Source organism: Schistosoma haematobium, chromosome 5, assembly GCF_000699445.3.
Source record: "Schistosoma haematobium chromosome 5, whole genome shotgun sequence".
Classification (NCBI taxonomy): Eukaryota; Metazoa; Platyhelminthes; class Trematoda; order Strigeidida; family Schistosomatidae; genus Schistosoma; species Schistosoma haematobium.
In genome coordinates, this window is record NC_067200.1 from 2,303,754 (window position 1) to 2,318,467 (window position 14,714).

The window sequence follows — 14,714 nt, forward strand, 5'->3', positions numbered from 1 at the left end:
ATAACTTGTAACACCGTGATCATGTTAAACACTTTTCCACTGGAATGTATTCAATGATTGACAGCAGTTAAATAATATATTGGTTTGAAAGAATTCTATTTCATTGGTGATCTTATTCCAACTGTAACTTGAATAAAACACGGGGCTCCCCAGGAGTGCGCACCCACGACCTCGAACCCCGGGAGATCCGAACTCAGTGCGTATTTGTCTCGTGTCAGGCGCCTAACCAACTAGACCACTGAGCTGGCATGCGATGGTGTTAATCTCTAACCTTATCCAGTGCAAGAAATTGCGCGACCATCTTCCATTGTACTAAGGTAGATATCTGTTTCTACCCGACACGGATTAGCTCCACTGGTCACGCCTTCTCACCAGAACTCCGAGAATTTTCTCACGTAGTCACCAGTGAGCACATGGTAACTATCAGTTTAGGTGTTATGGAGATTGTTAAGCTTTTGATTGAAATCATGAGTCGATTGAAGCTAATTGGAGCTAATCTGTGTCGGGTAGAAACAGGTGTCTACTTTCATCGTTCTTCTGAACGACATCATCAGCACAAACTTCAGATAGAAGTCTATCTGAAGTTTGTGCTGATGATGTCGTTCAGAAGAACGATGAAAGCTCCACGACCAAACCATCCAGCTCAGAGAACAAAACTCCACCAAAATCATCCACCTGAGCTACAAATCTTCTCCACCATCTCACAGGTGTCTACCTCAATACAATGGAAGACGGTCGCGTAATTTCGTGGATTGGTTGAGGTTAGACATTAACACAATCGGATGCCGGCTCAGTGGTCTAGTTGGTGAAGCGCCTGGCGCGAGATTGATAGACACTGGGTTCGAATCTCGCGAGGCGCGGGATCGTGGATGAGGACTGCTGAGGAGTCCCATACTAGGCCGTTCAGTGCTTCCGGGTCTTCCATTGTGGTCTAGCTTCAATTGACTCATGATTTCAATCAAAAATTTAACAATCTCCACAACATCTAAACTGTTAAATGAAATACACTATGATCTCGAATCCACTATAGTTAGTGATCAATTTAAAATTAGATCAATAGAATTTATTTATAACATTGGTTAAGTGATCAGTTATTGAAATCTCTTAGACTTAGCAAATACTAGTTACGAATTGAATAACTCTGTGATGGCTTCCATGAGAGTGGGATTCGAAAATATAGATTCAAAGTCTATATTGATACATTTTACTGATAAATGCATTCTAATTTTGAAAATGATGTACATAGTTTTCTGTTGAATACAATAAGTAAGCACAGATGGAATAATGGCTAGCAGTGGAATCCAGGATGCACGTTTCGTCCTATTTGGGACTCGTCAGCCAGATGTACCCGCATCTCAGACTTGTTGATGTTCACTCTGAGACCCGAACCCAGTAATGTTCGCTTCAAATGCCATCGCGTTACCCACTCAGTTACTGAGTCCTGATAGCCACTTGCTTGTGCAATCAACACCAACTCTGAGATGCAGGTACATCTAGCTGATGAGTTCCATATAGGACAAAACGCGCATCGTGGACTCCACTGCTAGCCACTATTCCATCTTTGCTTATAATTCTTGTAAATTAAGGCAATATCGAGGCAATACGTACAGTATGCACATATGCCAATAAGAGACTGATCAATTTCAGTCCTAAACATCAATGGATAGATTCAAGTAAAACAATACCAAGTGAATCATATAATAAATGCTTCATTTGCAAAGATGTCTACCAATTGTCTCAGACTTGATTGTTTCTTCATTCCCACACCAATCATTATCTGTTCTCGTCCTCTTCTCTTCGATCTTCTTAACCTTCTGCCACCAGTCATTTCACTTTCAATTGATGACACATAATACTTGTATTTGTCGATATCAGTAGCACACACCACATTATCATTATCATTATCTCAGTTACAGTTCACTATCTACTTTTTAGATTAACGCCTTGCAACGAGCATTGAAAAAACTTGAAGAAAAACGAAATAATAATGCAGTAAGTTTAGTTTTTCTAAAATATATCAATTCACCTTTATTGGAATATACAACTGAATGATGTTAGAGGTGTAAATGTTTACACTGGCATTGTTGTCTAAGGAGGAAGTTAGGTTCGATCAAAAGACTAATTAATATACAGTTAAAACATCCAAATAGGTGAGTCTATAATTTATGGACGATGTTTGACTGACTCTAGACTGACCATGAGAGTGTTCACCTAATAACTAGGACCAAATAAATGTTATAAACCTGTGTGAGGAATTAGAATTATGATTCACAGTTGATGGTTAAGATAAGGAAATATATTTAGAGTTTTCATCACGAACTCATATCAGCTACAATGCTGAAACTCTTTTTCACCAAACCGATAAGCGAATTTTGCACCAAACTCCGAGATCTATTATGTCATAACTGATTGGTTCGTCCATAAATTATAGTCTCGCCTAATAACTATCATTTATGATTGATCACCACTAGAGGTTAAGCGTTCGCGCGAGAAAGTGAAGGTCCTGGGTTCGAATCCCCAGAGCAGGATTGTGAATGCGCGCTACCGAGGAGTCCCACAATATGACTAAACGATCGTCCTGTGCTTCAAGGTTTTCAATGGTGGTCTAACATCAATCGATTCATGATCTCAATCAGAAACATTATAATCTCCACAACCCTATACTGATAATTATCATTTAACTCTATTCTAGACAAAAGTATAAACGTCAACTTTGTATAGACCTTATCAATATAAATTTTATTAATTTTTATCAGATCTTTCACACAACCTAATCTCTTGATAAATTTAAGCAAAGCAAACGCAGTGAGATTTACAGGATACAATGAATTCATTGTAAATTTTGAAGATTCTTATCAGCTATAAGCGAAATAGAGTTACAATTAATGGCTTTATTATGAACAAAGTGTCATTATACTTTAGTCAGTCAAGGAGCTAGTCGGTCAGTCAAAAGGGATGTAAAACCTAGGACATGTCTACATTGATTCAAGTTGACATACTTCATTAACACAGTGAGATGAAATTGTCAGGGCGATTCGTAGAGTAGTAGATGTAGTACCAACATTATTAGCAATTGGAATCATTAGGCATCCAAAATACAGTTCGAGAAAATGTAAATTACTTAGTAAACAGTTTAGGATGAATTTAGAAACTTAGGACCCAAAGGGAGACAAAAAAGTAAATACATCTGCACTACTGTACATGATTTACAGTCATACAATTCAAACTATCTAACTATTGATTGAGATAATCACATAAACCGTAGTCAATTAGTCTACATCTACCTACATGACTCAATCCAATTTTCAATGATGTAGAGTTCGAAGAGAAACAGACAAACACAGAAACCAGGACAAAGACACAAATTACATAACACAGAAGATAAGAATGTTGATTAGTTGTTTGTTCAAATTGAATTGAAATCTATTGATTATGTTCAATCTTTGTTTAATTAACTGTATATCTTCATTATTTCATTAAACTTTTCAGAGTATTTTAAGTCAAGATGAATTGTTAGAGATGGATTATCGTATTGAAGATTATTATCATGAAATTAGGTAAATCTATATTATTTTCTATTAATTTATGTATATTTTTTATTGTACCTTTTTATAACGAAAATTTGCGGATTGGTTGAATTTAGACATTAACACCGTTGGATACCAGTTCAGCGATGTAGAGGTTAAGCATCCGCACTCAAAACCGAACGTGTTTGATTCGAATCACACGTGTAGGATCGTGGATGAGCACTAATGATGAGTCCCATACTAGGACAAAACGACAGTTTAGTGCTTCCAGGTTTCACGTCGTGGTCTAGCTTTAATCAATTCATGAATTCAACCAAGAAAATAATTTACACACACTGGTAACTGGTTTGTAATTTTAGAGAAAAGTTCTCTGTGTTACTTGACTGCTCAGCAGTTCATTCCGTCCTACCTTGTGGCAGTAAAACATGGCCGGTAAGAGTAGAGGATATTTGTAGGTTACTAGTATTAGATCATAGGTGTCTTCGAAGTATTGCTCGTATATCCTGTGACCACCGAGTAAGTATACCAGTTGTCAGGAAACGGGTACTAGGTAAGGATGGCAAATCAAGTGGTGAAGTAGTAGAACTTCATCAGTTGAGATGACTGGGACACCTGTTACGTATGTCCGACCACCGACTACCCTGACGTGCGATGTTTTATGGTGTAGGAGTAGGTTGGAAGACAGCTCGAGGGACGGGCAGAACAAAATATGGCACAAATCCATGAAGTCACTGACAAGCGGACTGAGCCACGTTGGTAGGTGTAGACTACGTGGTTGAGATCGGCGAGACGATAACAACCGATGGTTAGAGACCTTGAATGACATGGCTCAAAATCGTTTGCAATGGCGCAGATGTAGGTCCACTCTTTGTGTTCTCCCAATTTCTAATCTCAATTCTTCATGTCCCTTTCTTTTTTCTCTCTTTCCAAATATATTTCACTGGATTATACTCGTTGAATAACATGTTCAAACTCTAATGTTTCCGATTACTGCTTGTACTTTTACTACCTCTACCACTATGGGATTTGAATCGATAACTGCGTCTCTGTGCAAATGTAGTATGGCAACTCGAACTTATGTACGTACGTACGAAGTTCTACGTTGTTGCTGACTGACTGACTGATACTTAAATCAGTGTATGTGGGAGGGTTTTCGATATCGACAATTCAACATGTTATGAAGAGTTTATTACATTTTTCGTACTGAAATTCAATTTATTGATTTAAGAGTATCATTCTTTTTTCTGAGACTTCAATGTCCCAAGTTTTTTAACATATAGGATCGTAGGTGCGCACTGTTTAGACACAATTGATTGATCATTGGGTGGCGATCAATGTCATGCGTGTCTAGTCCTTATTAGTGCAGATCGAATGCTATCGATCATGTTCCAATGTGGCCACCAGCCTAAGTGACTCGACACTGCGTGCAGTATTGTGAGATTAGATGGTGGTTGGTCGATAGCATTCGATCTGCACTAATAAGGACTAGACACGCATGACATTGATCACCACTCAATGATCAATCAATTGTGATTACATCGCAGTCCTACAGGAGGTCGGTCGCGTCTCGGATAGCTCAGTGGTAACGTCTTTGTCTGTGGAGCTGGGTGCCACAAGGTCAAACCCGCCAGGGAGCACCAGTTCCCTCAAGATTACAGTTAAACCTTGCTGACGAGTGCCAAGTAGCACGAAACCCGGGTCCAGGGTTTCCTGTTGACTACCTCCAACCGCCATCTAACTGTCTAGACATGTTCGTAATTGGGAAATGTCAGCCTTCTTATGCTACCAAACTTTTGTCGATTCTCCCCTTTTGATATCAAGACTTAAAGTAAGAAAGCATTAAGGGAAATTTGTTTTTACAAACTAATTTTCTTTTGTTTATCATTTATATTTTGTAGTTTAATGCGTCGTGCAAGAAATCATGCTGAAGCCTATGAAAAAGGATTATTAACTTCAGCTCTTCGTGCATGGAAACGTGTTAAAGAAGCAAGACAAACTAGTGGATGTACAAATACTACTGTTCGATTAAAAATCACTAAGTAAGCAATTATGTTCTGACTTTTAAAAGATTCATCACTATGAATGAATTGATTGTTGCTGATCATCTGACTCATATGCTTCTGGAAATTTTCTGGCATGAAGCGACTGTGTTGGTTCGTAGATTGTGTTGATGACAACGAGCTCCAGGATCCTTGTGTTGGTTTCTGAGATATTTCTCAAATATTATGGGAAATGTTTTTCCTGATTTCTGAGATCCTTTTTTTGATAGTATGTTGGTTAGTTAGACATCTTTTGATAACGCTATTGAAGTTCCCATTCTTAACCGAGACGGATTGGAGATGAGTTTCTTCAGTTTTTCGTGTAGCGAAAGTAATACACTAGGTTTTGACTTTTTTAAATAGTTTCAAAACATATCGCCTGTTGTGTACTGCTCAGTTGTTACTGATGTAGCACTGGACGGACGTTTTGTCCAATTGTAGGACTTTTCGGAAGCGCTCATCCGCGATCTCGTTCTCGGGATTCAGAGCCAGGACCCTCAGTCTCACGTGCGAACGCATAACCTCTAAACCACTTATCTGGTTGGCATCCAACAGTGTTAATGTCTAACCTCAACCAATCCACGAAGTCGCACGACCATCTTCCGTTGTACTGAAGTAGATAGCTGTTTGTCCCCGACACGGGTTAGCTCCATGAGTCACGGCTTCTCACTAGAAATCCAAGAATTCCCTTACTAAGTTAGTCACTACTCAACACATGGTAATTATCAGTATAAGGTTGTGGAGATTTTGTTTGTATGCATAAATTCTAATATACCTAATATCTAGTTATACCAAAAGATAGGAAAGGGGTGAAAATGTAAATCTAATGGATAATTTATATTACAGAAAGTAATCAATGTGGATAATTTGAATGATTTGGAAATTCTATCTACAATCAAGGTTCTTCATAACATTACAAAATGAACTATTCCTGGATAAGTGTAAAACTATAAGTAGTATATACAAGAGCCTATATAAATATTTTAAATGTTGAATGATCTGTTATTGATCAATTTAGACAAATAACAAATGTAGAACAAGATCAAGCAGATTGGAATCAAGAATTAGATGATATTGTCAATGAAGCAAAACATGAATATGATATACAATTTAAAATAGAACAAAAAAAATATGAAGAAGAATCAGCAATATATAAAAAAGAGAAAAAACAACAGGTTAGTTGTGTTTGTATTGTTTGCTTGAATCTTTCCATTGATGTTTAGGACCGCAATGGCCCTCAAATGCCCTGGCACGGCCGAGACTGAAGAGAGTCCGATCTCCCACTCGAAATACTCTCACATAGCCACATGCATACAACCACTGTCAAAGAAGTCCTACTCAATGCCTTCTTGAGGTGGGAATGTTGTTTATGAAGTCGACATGACGAAAATTGAATGTCCGGCACTTTAGCCCGGTCGGTGGACAAAAAGGGACCACCTAGGGAAGTTGGAAAACCCTGATTCCAAACCAATAGTGTACATGAGCTCCAGGATCCTGAAGGAAAAAATGGCGTATGAACCAATTATTAGTCACTGACTATCATAGGACTGTATCACATGACGTTGATCCACTGCCTTGTGGATCAGATCTTTAGGTCAATCGTTCTAGGTGTGGCTCCCTAGGAAAACCACCTACTTCGGTCTGGGCCCCAGGACAGTATCCCAGCCCTCACACAAGTCGAATGCTTTGTGTGGCGCATATCTATTTGGTGTCTCCTTATACCAATGTTTGTATGTTTAAATAAACAAATAAATAAATAAGCCATGCAAATGATCAGTCTATTATTGGCATATGTGCATTCTGTGCAGTATTGGATTCGAGTCCCAGAGTGAACATCAACTCTGATATGAAGGTACATCTAGCTGACGAGTTCTGAATAGGAAGGAATGAGCGACCTGGATTCCACTGCTATCCACTAACCATCTTTGCTTATAATATACAGAAATTTATTTGAAATTCAAGATTTAAATGGGTAAAGGCAGAGAATCCATACATTCTATCCACATTGATCGATTTTGAATTATACTATCGGGGAGTTTCTACTTTTGTTCATCAGTAATACCATTATTAATACCAGAAAGTTTACGAAACTGATACTATCCGAACTGGCAAATGATGATTTCATGAATTATTGCCAAGATTTTTTCTGACTATCCTTGACCGTATACCAACTAACTAATTAAATGGTCACTGTTAGATCCCATGGTATGCGGTGGTTGACTATTGGTAATACATTTCCAAGGCATTTGAAATGATGAATAAATATACTTTCATATATCAGTTTTATATTTTATATCTAAAGCCTTGGAATTTATTTCAACACTATTACTGTTATATATGGTAGGTAATTCGGAGAGATTTGTCATAGAGTACTTTCTACCTTACGTATGTCTTCTACTTTCATAGGCCATATATCCCAGATATAGAGTAATACAAAGCTAGTTGTTGTACAGTATTATTACTACATGGCAGGTAGACCAAAGTTTTATCTCAAGCCGAGTTAGAGCATGTTAGTAAAGGAGGAACAAATTTTACGTATCTTAGACCAGATTTCATCAGTCACTGAACTAGTGAAGATCGACAAAACTTACGGGGACAGTTAAACATAATCATCATGTTTGTATATTTCAAATTCAAAACAGATTTTATGAAACGATGATATTCTTATTTAGTTTGTTTAAGTTTTGAAATGATTTCATGGGTAGTAAACTTCTAGTGAGTCATTAGTAAAACACTATCCAGTCAAACTGTCCCTATTCATTGTACTTCTTGAAGAGATTTAGAAGGAACTTTGGAATCTTGAGCGTGTTTCACAAGATCGTTCTACTTTACAGTTGATATTTTGCAATCTATTAATTGATATGTAAGATAATGTAGTTATCCTTGGTTGTAATCCTTGATAGGGTCGTTTATACATATTAATAAACAGTCTTGGTACCTGTGTGGTTGCGCCACATGATTGAGCTGTACTACTCAGATTGTAGCGTTAAAGCCCATACAGTGTCTGCTTCTCCTGTGAAACGGGATTGAGCTGTACTGCTCGGGTTACAAAATTCAAATCTGGATGGCATCTGGTCCTCCTGAAAATCAATGTAGAATTACCCTGACCCACAAGGGTATATTATATTATATAATAAGCAGTATTTTGATGTAAGTCAAACGTAAAGAAATTCAAACACTTTACTTCTATCTGAAGTTTATGCTAATGAAAGGTTCACAGCCGAACCATCCAACTAAAGGAATAAAACTTCTCTTATATATATCTTAAATATATCATGATCATCGTTGGTACCTCAAACGAAATTAACTTTTGACTAATATCTTTCATAAATGATACTTATTTCTACCTTAGGCGATCATTTTCAGTCAACTAGGTAGATAATATGTTAATAACATTGTTTTACTATTACAGGATGCTGCTCTTAGAAGACAACGCTTACGTGAATCAGGCCAGATAGACGGTGATTGGGAGGTAATATTATACTTTACGTGTAATCAACGAGAATACAAGTAGGGATAATTGAATGTCACTGATTGAAATCATGAGTCAATTGAAGTTAGACCACCATGGAGAACCTGGGTGCACTGGACGGCCGTCTCGTCCTAGTATGGGACTCCTCAGCAGTGCGCACCCACGATTCCGCACCCCGCGGGATTCGAAACCAGGCCCTACAAGCCTCGCGTCAGGCGCTTAACCATCCGGACTACTGAGCCAGCATCCAACGGTGTTAATGTCTAACCTCAACCAATCCACGAAGTCGCGTCACCGTACACCATTGTCTTCAGTGAGAAGATATCTAAAAAACAGACCTGGTTGAACTCCAGTGGTAACGGCTTGTCACTAGAACTCCAGGAGTATCTCTTGAAGTCAGCCCCTAGTGAGCGGGTGATTATTATCTGAAGGGGTTTGTGGAGATTTTAGGAATTTCACAGATTGAAATCATGAGTCAATTGAAGCTCGCGCGGTGCGGGATCGTGAATGCGCACTGCTGAGGAGTCCCATACTAGGATGAAACTGCCGTCCAGTGCTTCCGGGTTTTCCATGATGGTCCAGCTTCAAATTGACTCATGATTTCAATCTGTGAAATTTCATCAGTATATCATTGAAACAATTTTGGAATGAAGTAAAAGGAATCACATTTTGTATAATCTATAAAGATTGTTTATTATTATTATTATTATTCTTACTCTTTTCATTATATACATAGGATAATGCTGAACTTGAACGTGAAGATGCACAATGTTTAGCACAGAAAACCAGAAAAAATCCACCAATTATACCAAAATCATTTAATGCTCAAGTGATTCGAGATGAAACAGAAGTGAATTTAAGAAAATTTAGACGTTTACCAAATGAACCAAAAATTACAGTTAGTTTAGTTGATGATTTAACAATATCATCAAACAATGAATGTCCAAGGTATAATAGAACTCTTTGTTAATATTTGCTTTTCGATTCTGAAATGTAATCTTATTCTTATAATGATTATGTTTATGGGTAGTACATTAGATCAAATACTAGATGATTAACAGTTTTTTAAGATAAAGAGTATATAAAATCGGAATTGTATATCGTGTAGGATCAAGATCCTATATCGTTTGTTTCAGTCTTAGCATACACACATGGGCTCCAGTATTCTGAAGGAATAAATGGCATATGAATCATTCGTTGGTCACCGGCTATCATAGGACTGCATCTTCTGACATTATTCCATTGCCTTGTGGATCAGATCTTTAGATCAAAGGCTCCGAGTTTTGCCCCCTAAGAAAACTACCTGTTTCGGTTTGGGCACCTGGGCAGTATCCCAGCCCTCATACAATCGAATGATTAATGTGACTCATATCTATTTGATGCCTCCTTGTACCAATGTTTATGTGTTTAAATAAAGTAAATAGTTCATTAATAATTAGATTGGTTATTAGTTTACATAGATAAATTTACAATTGATTGATCACTGGATGATGATCAATGTCATGTATACCAGGTCCTTCTTAGTGCGAATAGAATCCTATTTCCAAGTTGTACTGTGGTCACTAGTCTAAGTGACTCGACATTGAGTGCACTATATTGAGATAAGATGGTGGTAAGAGGCAGTCAACAGGAAACTTTGGACCTCGGTTTCGTACTATTTGTACCTGTGGTAACGTCTCTGACTGTGAAACTGGGTGAGACAAGATTGAATCCGTCAGGGAGCATCAGTTCCCTCAAGATTATAGGTATATCTTGTTGACAAGTGCCAAGTAGTACGAAATTTAGGTTCAAAGTTTCCTGTTGACTGCCTCTAATCACCATATTATTTCAATATAATGCACTCAATGTCGAGTCATTTAGACTTGCTAGGGTTAAATGAGGATTACAAACCAGTGTGAGGAATTAGAATTATAATATAAAGTTGATGATTAAGATTAGAAACTAGATTTAAGGTTTCCATCACAAGTTGACATCAGCTAAAATGTCAAAATGGTATTCAGTGAAATGGATAAATGAATTTTTATGACAAAGTTCAAGATCTGCTTCTTTAAATCTGATTGGTTTGTCTAGAAATTATAATCTCATCGTTTATTTTAAGATCACTTATGTTTCATTTTCAATTCCCTTGACTTGTTCTTTTTGGTTTTTCTAATTAGAACTGAAATTAATCGTCGTTTAAAATTACTTGAATATACTTATTTTATCAAATTGTATTATAATCGTAAATTAGTTGAAACTAGTCAACCACAGTAAGTTGTGTATCATTGATTGTTTATTAGTTTGATTTATAAATCAATATAAATGTTATCATATTTTGATGCATATGTATTATAAATATGGTGCAGTGTTCCAGCTAGAAGCAACTGTGGGAGCCTACTGAAGAGATCTAGTGGTCCTTCAGGAATGGGTTCTGTTTTTTTTTCGAGGCTAACAAACCTACCGCGTGAATGAGATTTCGTGGAGACAGTGGCCCAACGGGTCTCTTCATGTATAATGGTATCGCACCTAAAGAATAAGTAAAGAAGTTTGCGATTTTAATTGCCTTTGGTATGTATGGTCTATTTTCACAGTAGTTAACGGACAAATTCTGCGATCGCTTAATTTGGCTAACAGGGTTGCCCTCACTATCCAGCAGCACCACATGAAGGCCTTAGGTTGGATTTTGCTGCCATTTGTATATTAACGTATCCAAATGTGCATTTTGTTGAGCTCAAGGTAATTTTGTTCTAGATGTATATCAGATTCCATGATCTGATATCCATTTAATGAAAAGAGAATTCCTAATCGATGTAATGATTCTTAAAGCAATTGGCTTTAAATTAATAGATCATATATTTAATCCTCATTTGATTAAGCATAATACTTCTATTCCTCTCTAAATAACATAGTTTAATTCCGATTTGAATACATGAAACTGTACTTTGCAAATGACTTGCATAAGTACAATGAAACTAACCAAGTTCATATCGTAGTGAAGTAATACTACCTCTAATGTATAAGATGTTTTGTTTGAAATCAATGGCTGATCTTATAGATGTTCAAAGTGGTATGAAATGAACTTTGTTCATTACTTGCTTACTTACTTACGCTACGCCTTTTACTCCCAGCGGAGCATAGGCCGCCGACCAACAGTCTCCAACTGTCTTCATTATTCAAAGATAATTAAATCTTAGTGAAAATCATATTATTAGTATGAGTGATGAACTTTACTTATAAGATCACAAGCCATCAAAAATCTGGAAACACAAAATAGCTATATTGTTTGCTATTGATGAGCCCCCAAACGCCCTGGTATGGCCGAGAGTGGAGTGGGCCCGCCATCCCTTTCGAAATGCTCTCACACGGCCACGCGTATACAGCCTCTGCCAGGGAAGTCCTACTCAATGCCTTCTCGTGGCGGGGGTGTTCTTTACGAAATTGAGAGGACGAAAAGCGAATGTTTGGCGCTTTAACCGGATTCCAAACCAATGGTGCACATAAACTCCAATATCCTGAAGAAACAAACGACGTATGAACCAATCGTTGGTCACCGGCTACCATGTGACTGCTTCTCCTTACGATGCTCCACTGCGTTGTGGATCAAACCTTCAGGTCGAAGACCCCCTAATAAAACCACCTACTTCAGTTTGGGCACCCGGGCAGTATCACAGTGTTATGCTTCGTTATTGCTTGAATGCGATTACTGATGCGTCTTACTCAAACGAACGAAGGATCAATGATTCAGCGACTCGATAGCCTATTCTGGTCCGTTGTCCCCAACTCTGCTAACTCGATCAAGAAGTCTGGGTAAGGTGTAGAAAGTGTATTCTACAGACAACAGCAGATAACAAGTCAGGCAGGCAGATCAGATCAAGCATACAAGTCAAGCGTATTTATACAAATATTTACAATCGATATTGTCATGGAAGATTTTTGAACATTAATCAACAATTGACTGCTATCTGAACATTTAATCGATAGTTCATCAATTGACCTATTTGTACATTTAATCGATAGTTCATCAATTGACCTATCTGCACATTTAATCGATAAGTAAATTACAAAATTTGAGTTTTGGGGATCTATCGTCCCCAACACTCCTCCCCTTTTTAGAAGATCCGGAGTTGATATCCGGATTTTAAGTTTTCCAGGTCCATCCTCCCCCACGAAACAGTGTTGGATCTTCATATGCCCACGTTATAATTAACTTGAATTTATTTAAGACATATTTATCGCACTGAACAGAGAATTGACTGAAAGTGACTAAGTCTTGAGGCTGAACGACACTTGATATGAGGTGTTCGAAGTTTAATTCTTCTGAAATATTGTGACCAAATTTATTTGGAATCTTATTTGTAGATAATGGATCATCAAGGTAATTAGCATCTATCAAAATTGTATTAAGTTTTTGATCATCATTTGATGCATCTGACATATTTTCTGGTAAAAGAGAATCTTGATAATAAGATTTGTCAAAAACATCTGTCGCAGACTGATGAGAACCATTTGAAGCAGTTGTATTCAGTATACTGCTCGATTTGTTTTCTGTTTCATGGGTGGTTATTGCGACAATTCTATGAGCATTTACCAGGGAGTGTGTTTGTGAGCTGGATAAGTCACCGTCTGCACATGCTGTTTTGGGGATAATGGACTTTGAGTCCATTACCGGGCATGTTTCTGGAATGGAGAGGACTGGACCACTGGGCGAATCTTGAGTGACTGTTGTACCGTTTGAAATACGGTTTATCGGGGATTCATTGGGGCTGCAATCATTTTCCAGCTCTGTGTGCAGTTGAGAGATCAATCCATCCACTTCCGTTGCATCTCCAAAGCATGAGTGATTTAACAGCTGCGTGCGTAATTTGACTAAAAACTCCAACTTTCTTTCAAATAGCAGCTGTACTCGATCGGAAGGGAGAGTCATTTTTTTTTATTCAGCACCGGTAATGAAAATTACTGTTTGATTAATGACCAATGTTGCTGAAGGACACTGATGACAAATCTGGGTGCTGAAGGCTGACTTTGGATTGTTCTTTTTTTTTACCCCGTCGCCAATTGTTATGCCTCAAAGGGACTGCCGATTATATGACAGTGACTTATCGATCGGATCAAGGATTCAGAGACTCAATAGTCTATTCTGGTCCGTTGTCCCCAACTCTGCTAACTCGATCAAGAAGTCTGGGTAAGGTGTAGAAAGTGTATTCTACAGACAACAGCAGATAACAAGTCAGGCAGGCAGATCAGATCAAGCATACAAGTCAAGCGTATTTATACAAATATTTACAATCGATATTGTCATGGAAGATTTTTGAACATTAATCAACAATTGACTGCTATTTGAACATTTAATCGATAGTTCATCAATTGACCTATCTGCACATTTAATCGATAAGTAAATTACAAAATTTGAGTTTTGGGGATCTATCGTCCCCAATACACAGCCCTCACACAAATCGAATGATTTATGTGGCGCATATCACATGACTCATGATCTCAACTATTAAATAAATACAGTTTAATCATTTGACCCGGTTTAAAATTTGTTTCGAATAAAGTGAATAGGATTGATGGAATAGTAGCTTAATCACTAAAATATCTGACTTTTATCCACATGATGCTAACTTAGCAACCTGCTTTACCTACCATTATTTGGGCAGTTGGGTATTATTACCATCTCTCAAATACAAAGTGACTTAA

General features: G+C 37.6%; 2 protein-coding genes across 2 annotated transcripts in view; one reads left to right on the forward strand and one right to left on the reverse strand.

Annotated features, from left to right (window-relative positions):
• Positions 1 to 14,714, forward strand: part of MS3_00008946 (uncharacterized protein) — a 69,017-nt gene that overhangs the window by 6,923 nt on the left and 47,380 nt on the right. The window contains exons 4-10 of the mRNA XM_051217287.1: positions 1,936 to 1,992; positions 3,490 to 3,557; positions 5,426 to 5,566; positions 6,585 to 6,741; positions 8,979 to 9,038; positions 9,775 to 9,986; positions 11,195 to 11,287. Of these exons, the coding sequence (XP_051064668.1) occupies positions 1,936 to 1,992; positions 3,490 to 3,557; positions 5,426 to 5,566; positions 6,585 to 6,741; positions 8,979 to 9,038; positions 9,775 to 9,986; positions 11,195 to 11,287 (788 nt within the window). The remainder of the gene's footprint in view (positions 1 to 1,935; positions 1,993 to 3,489; positions 3,558 to 5,425; positions 5,567 to 6,584; positions 6,742 to 8,978; positions 9,039 to 9,774; positions 9,987 to 11,194; positions 11,288 to 14,714) is intronic.
• On the reverse strand, positions 12,826 to 14,259 carry MS3_00008947 (uncharacterized protein). The gene has a single exon (XM_051217288.1). The coding sequence runs from the start codon at positions 13,939 to 13,941 to the stop codon at positions 13,156 to 13,158; it is 786 nt and encodes a 261-aa protein (XP_051064669.1). The 5' UTR covers positions 13,942 to 14,259; the 3' UTR covers positions 12,826 to 13,155.

Bases quoted from the DNA above. Each gene is read 5' to 3' on its own strand.
- MS3_00008947 (XM_051217288.1), bottom strand. From the start codon at position 13,941: ATGACTCTCCCTTCCGATCGAGTACAGCTGCTATTTGAAAGAAAGTTG.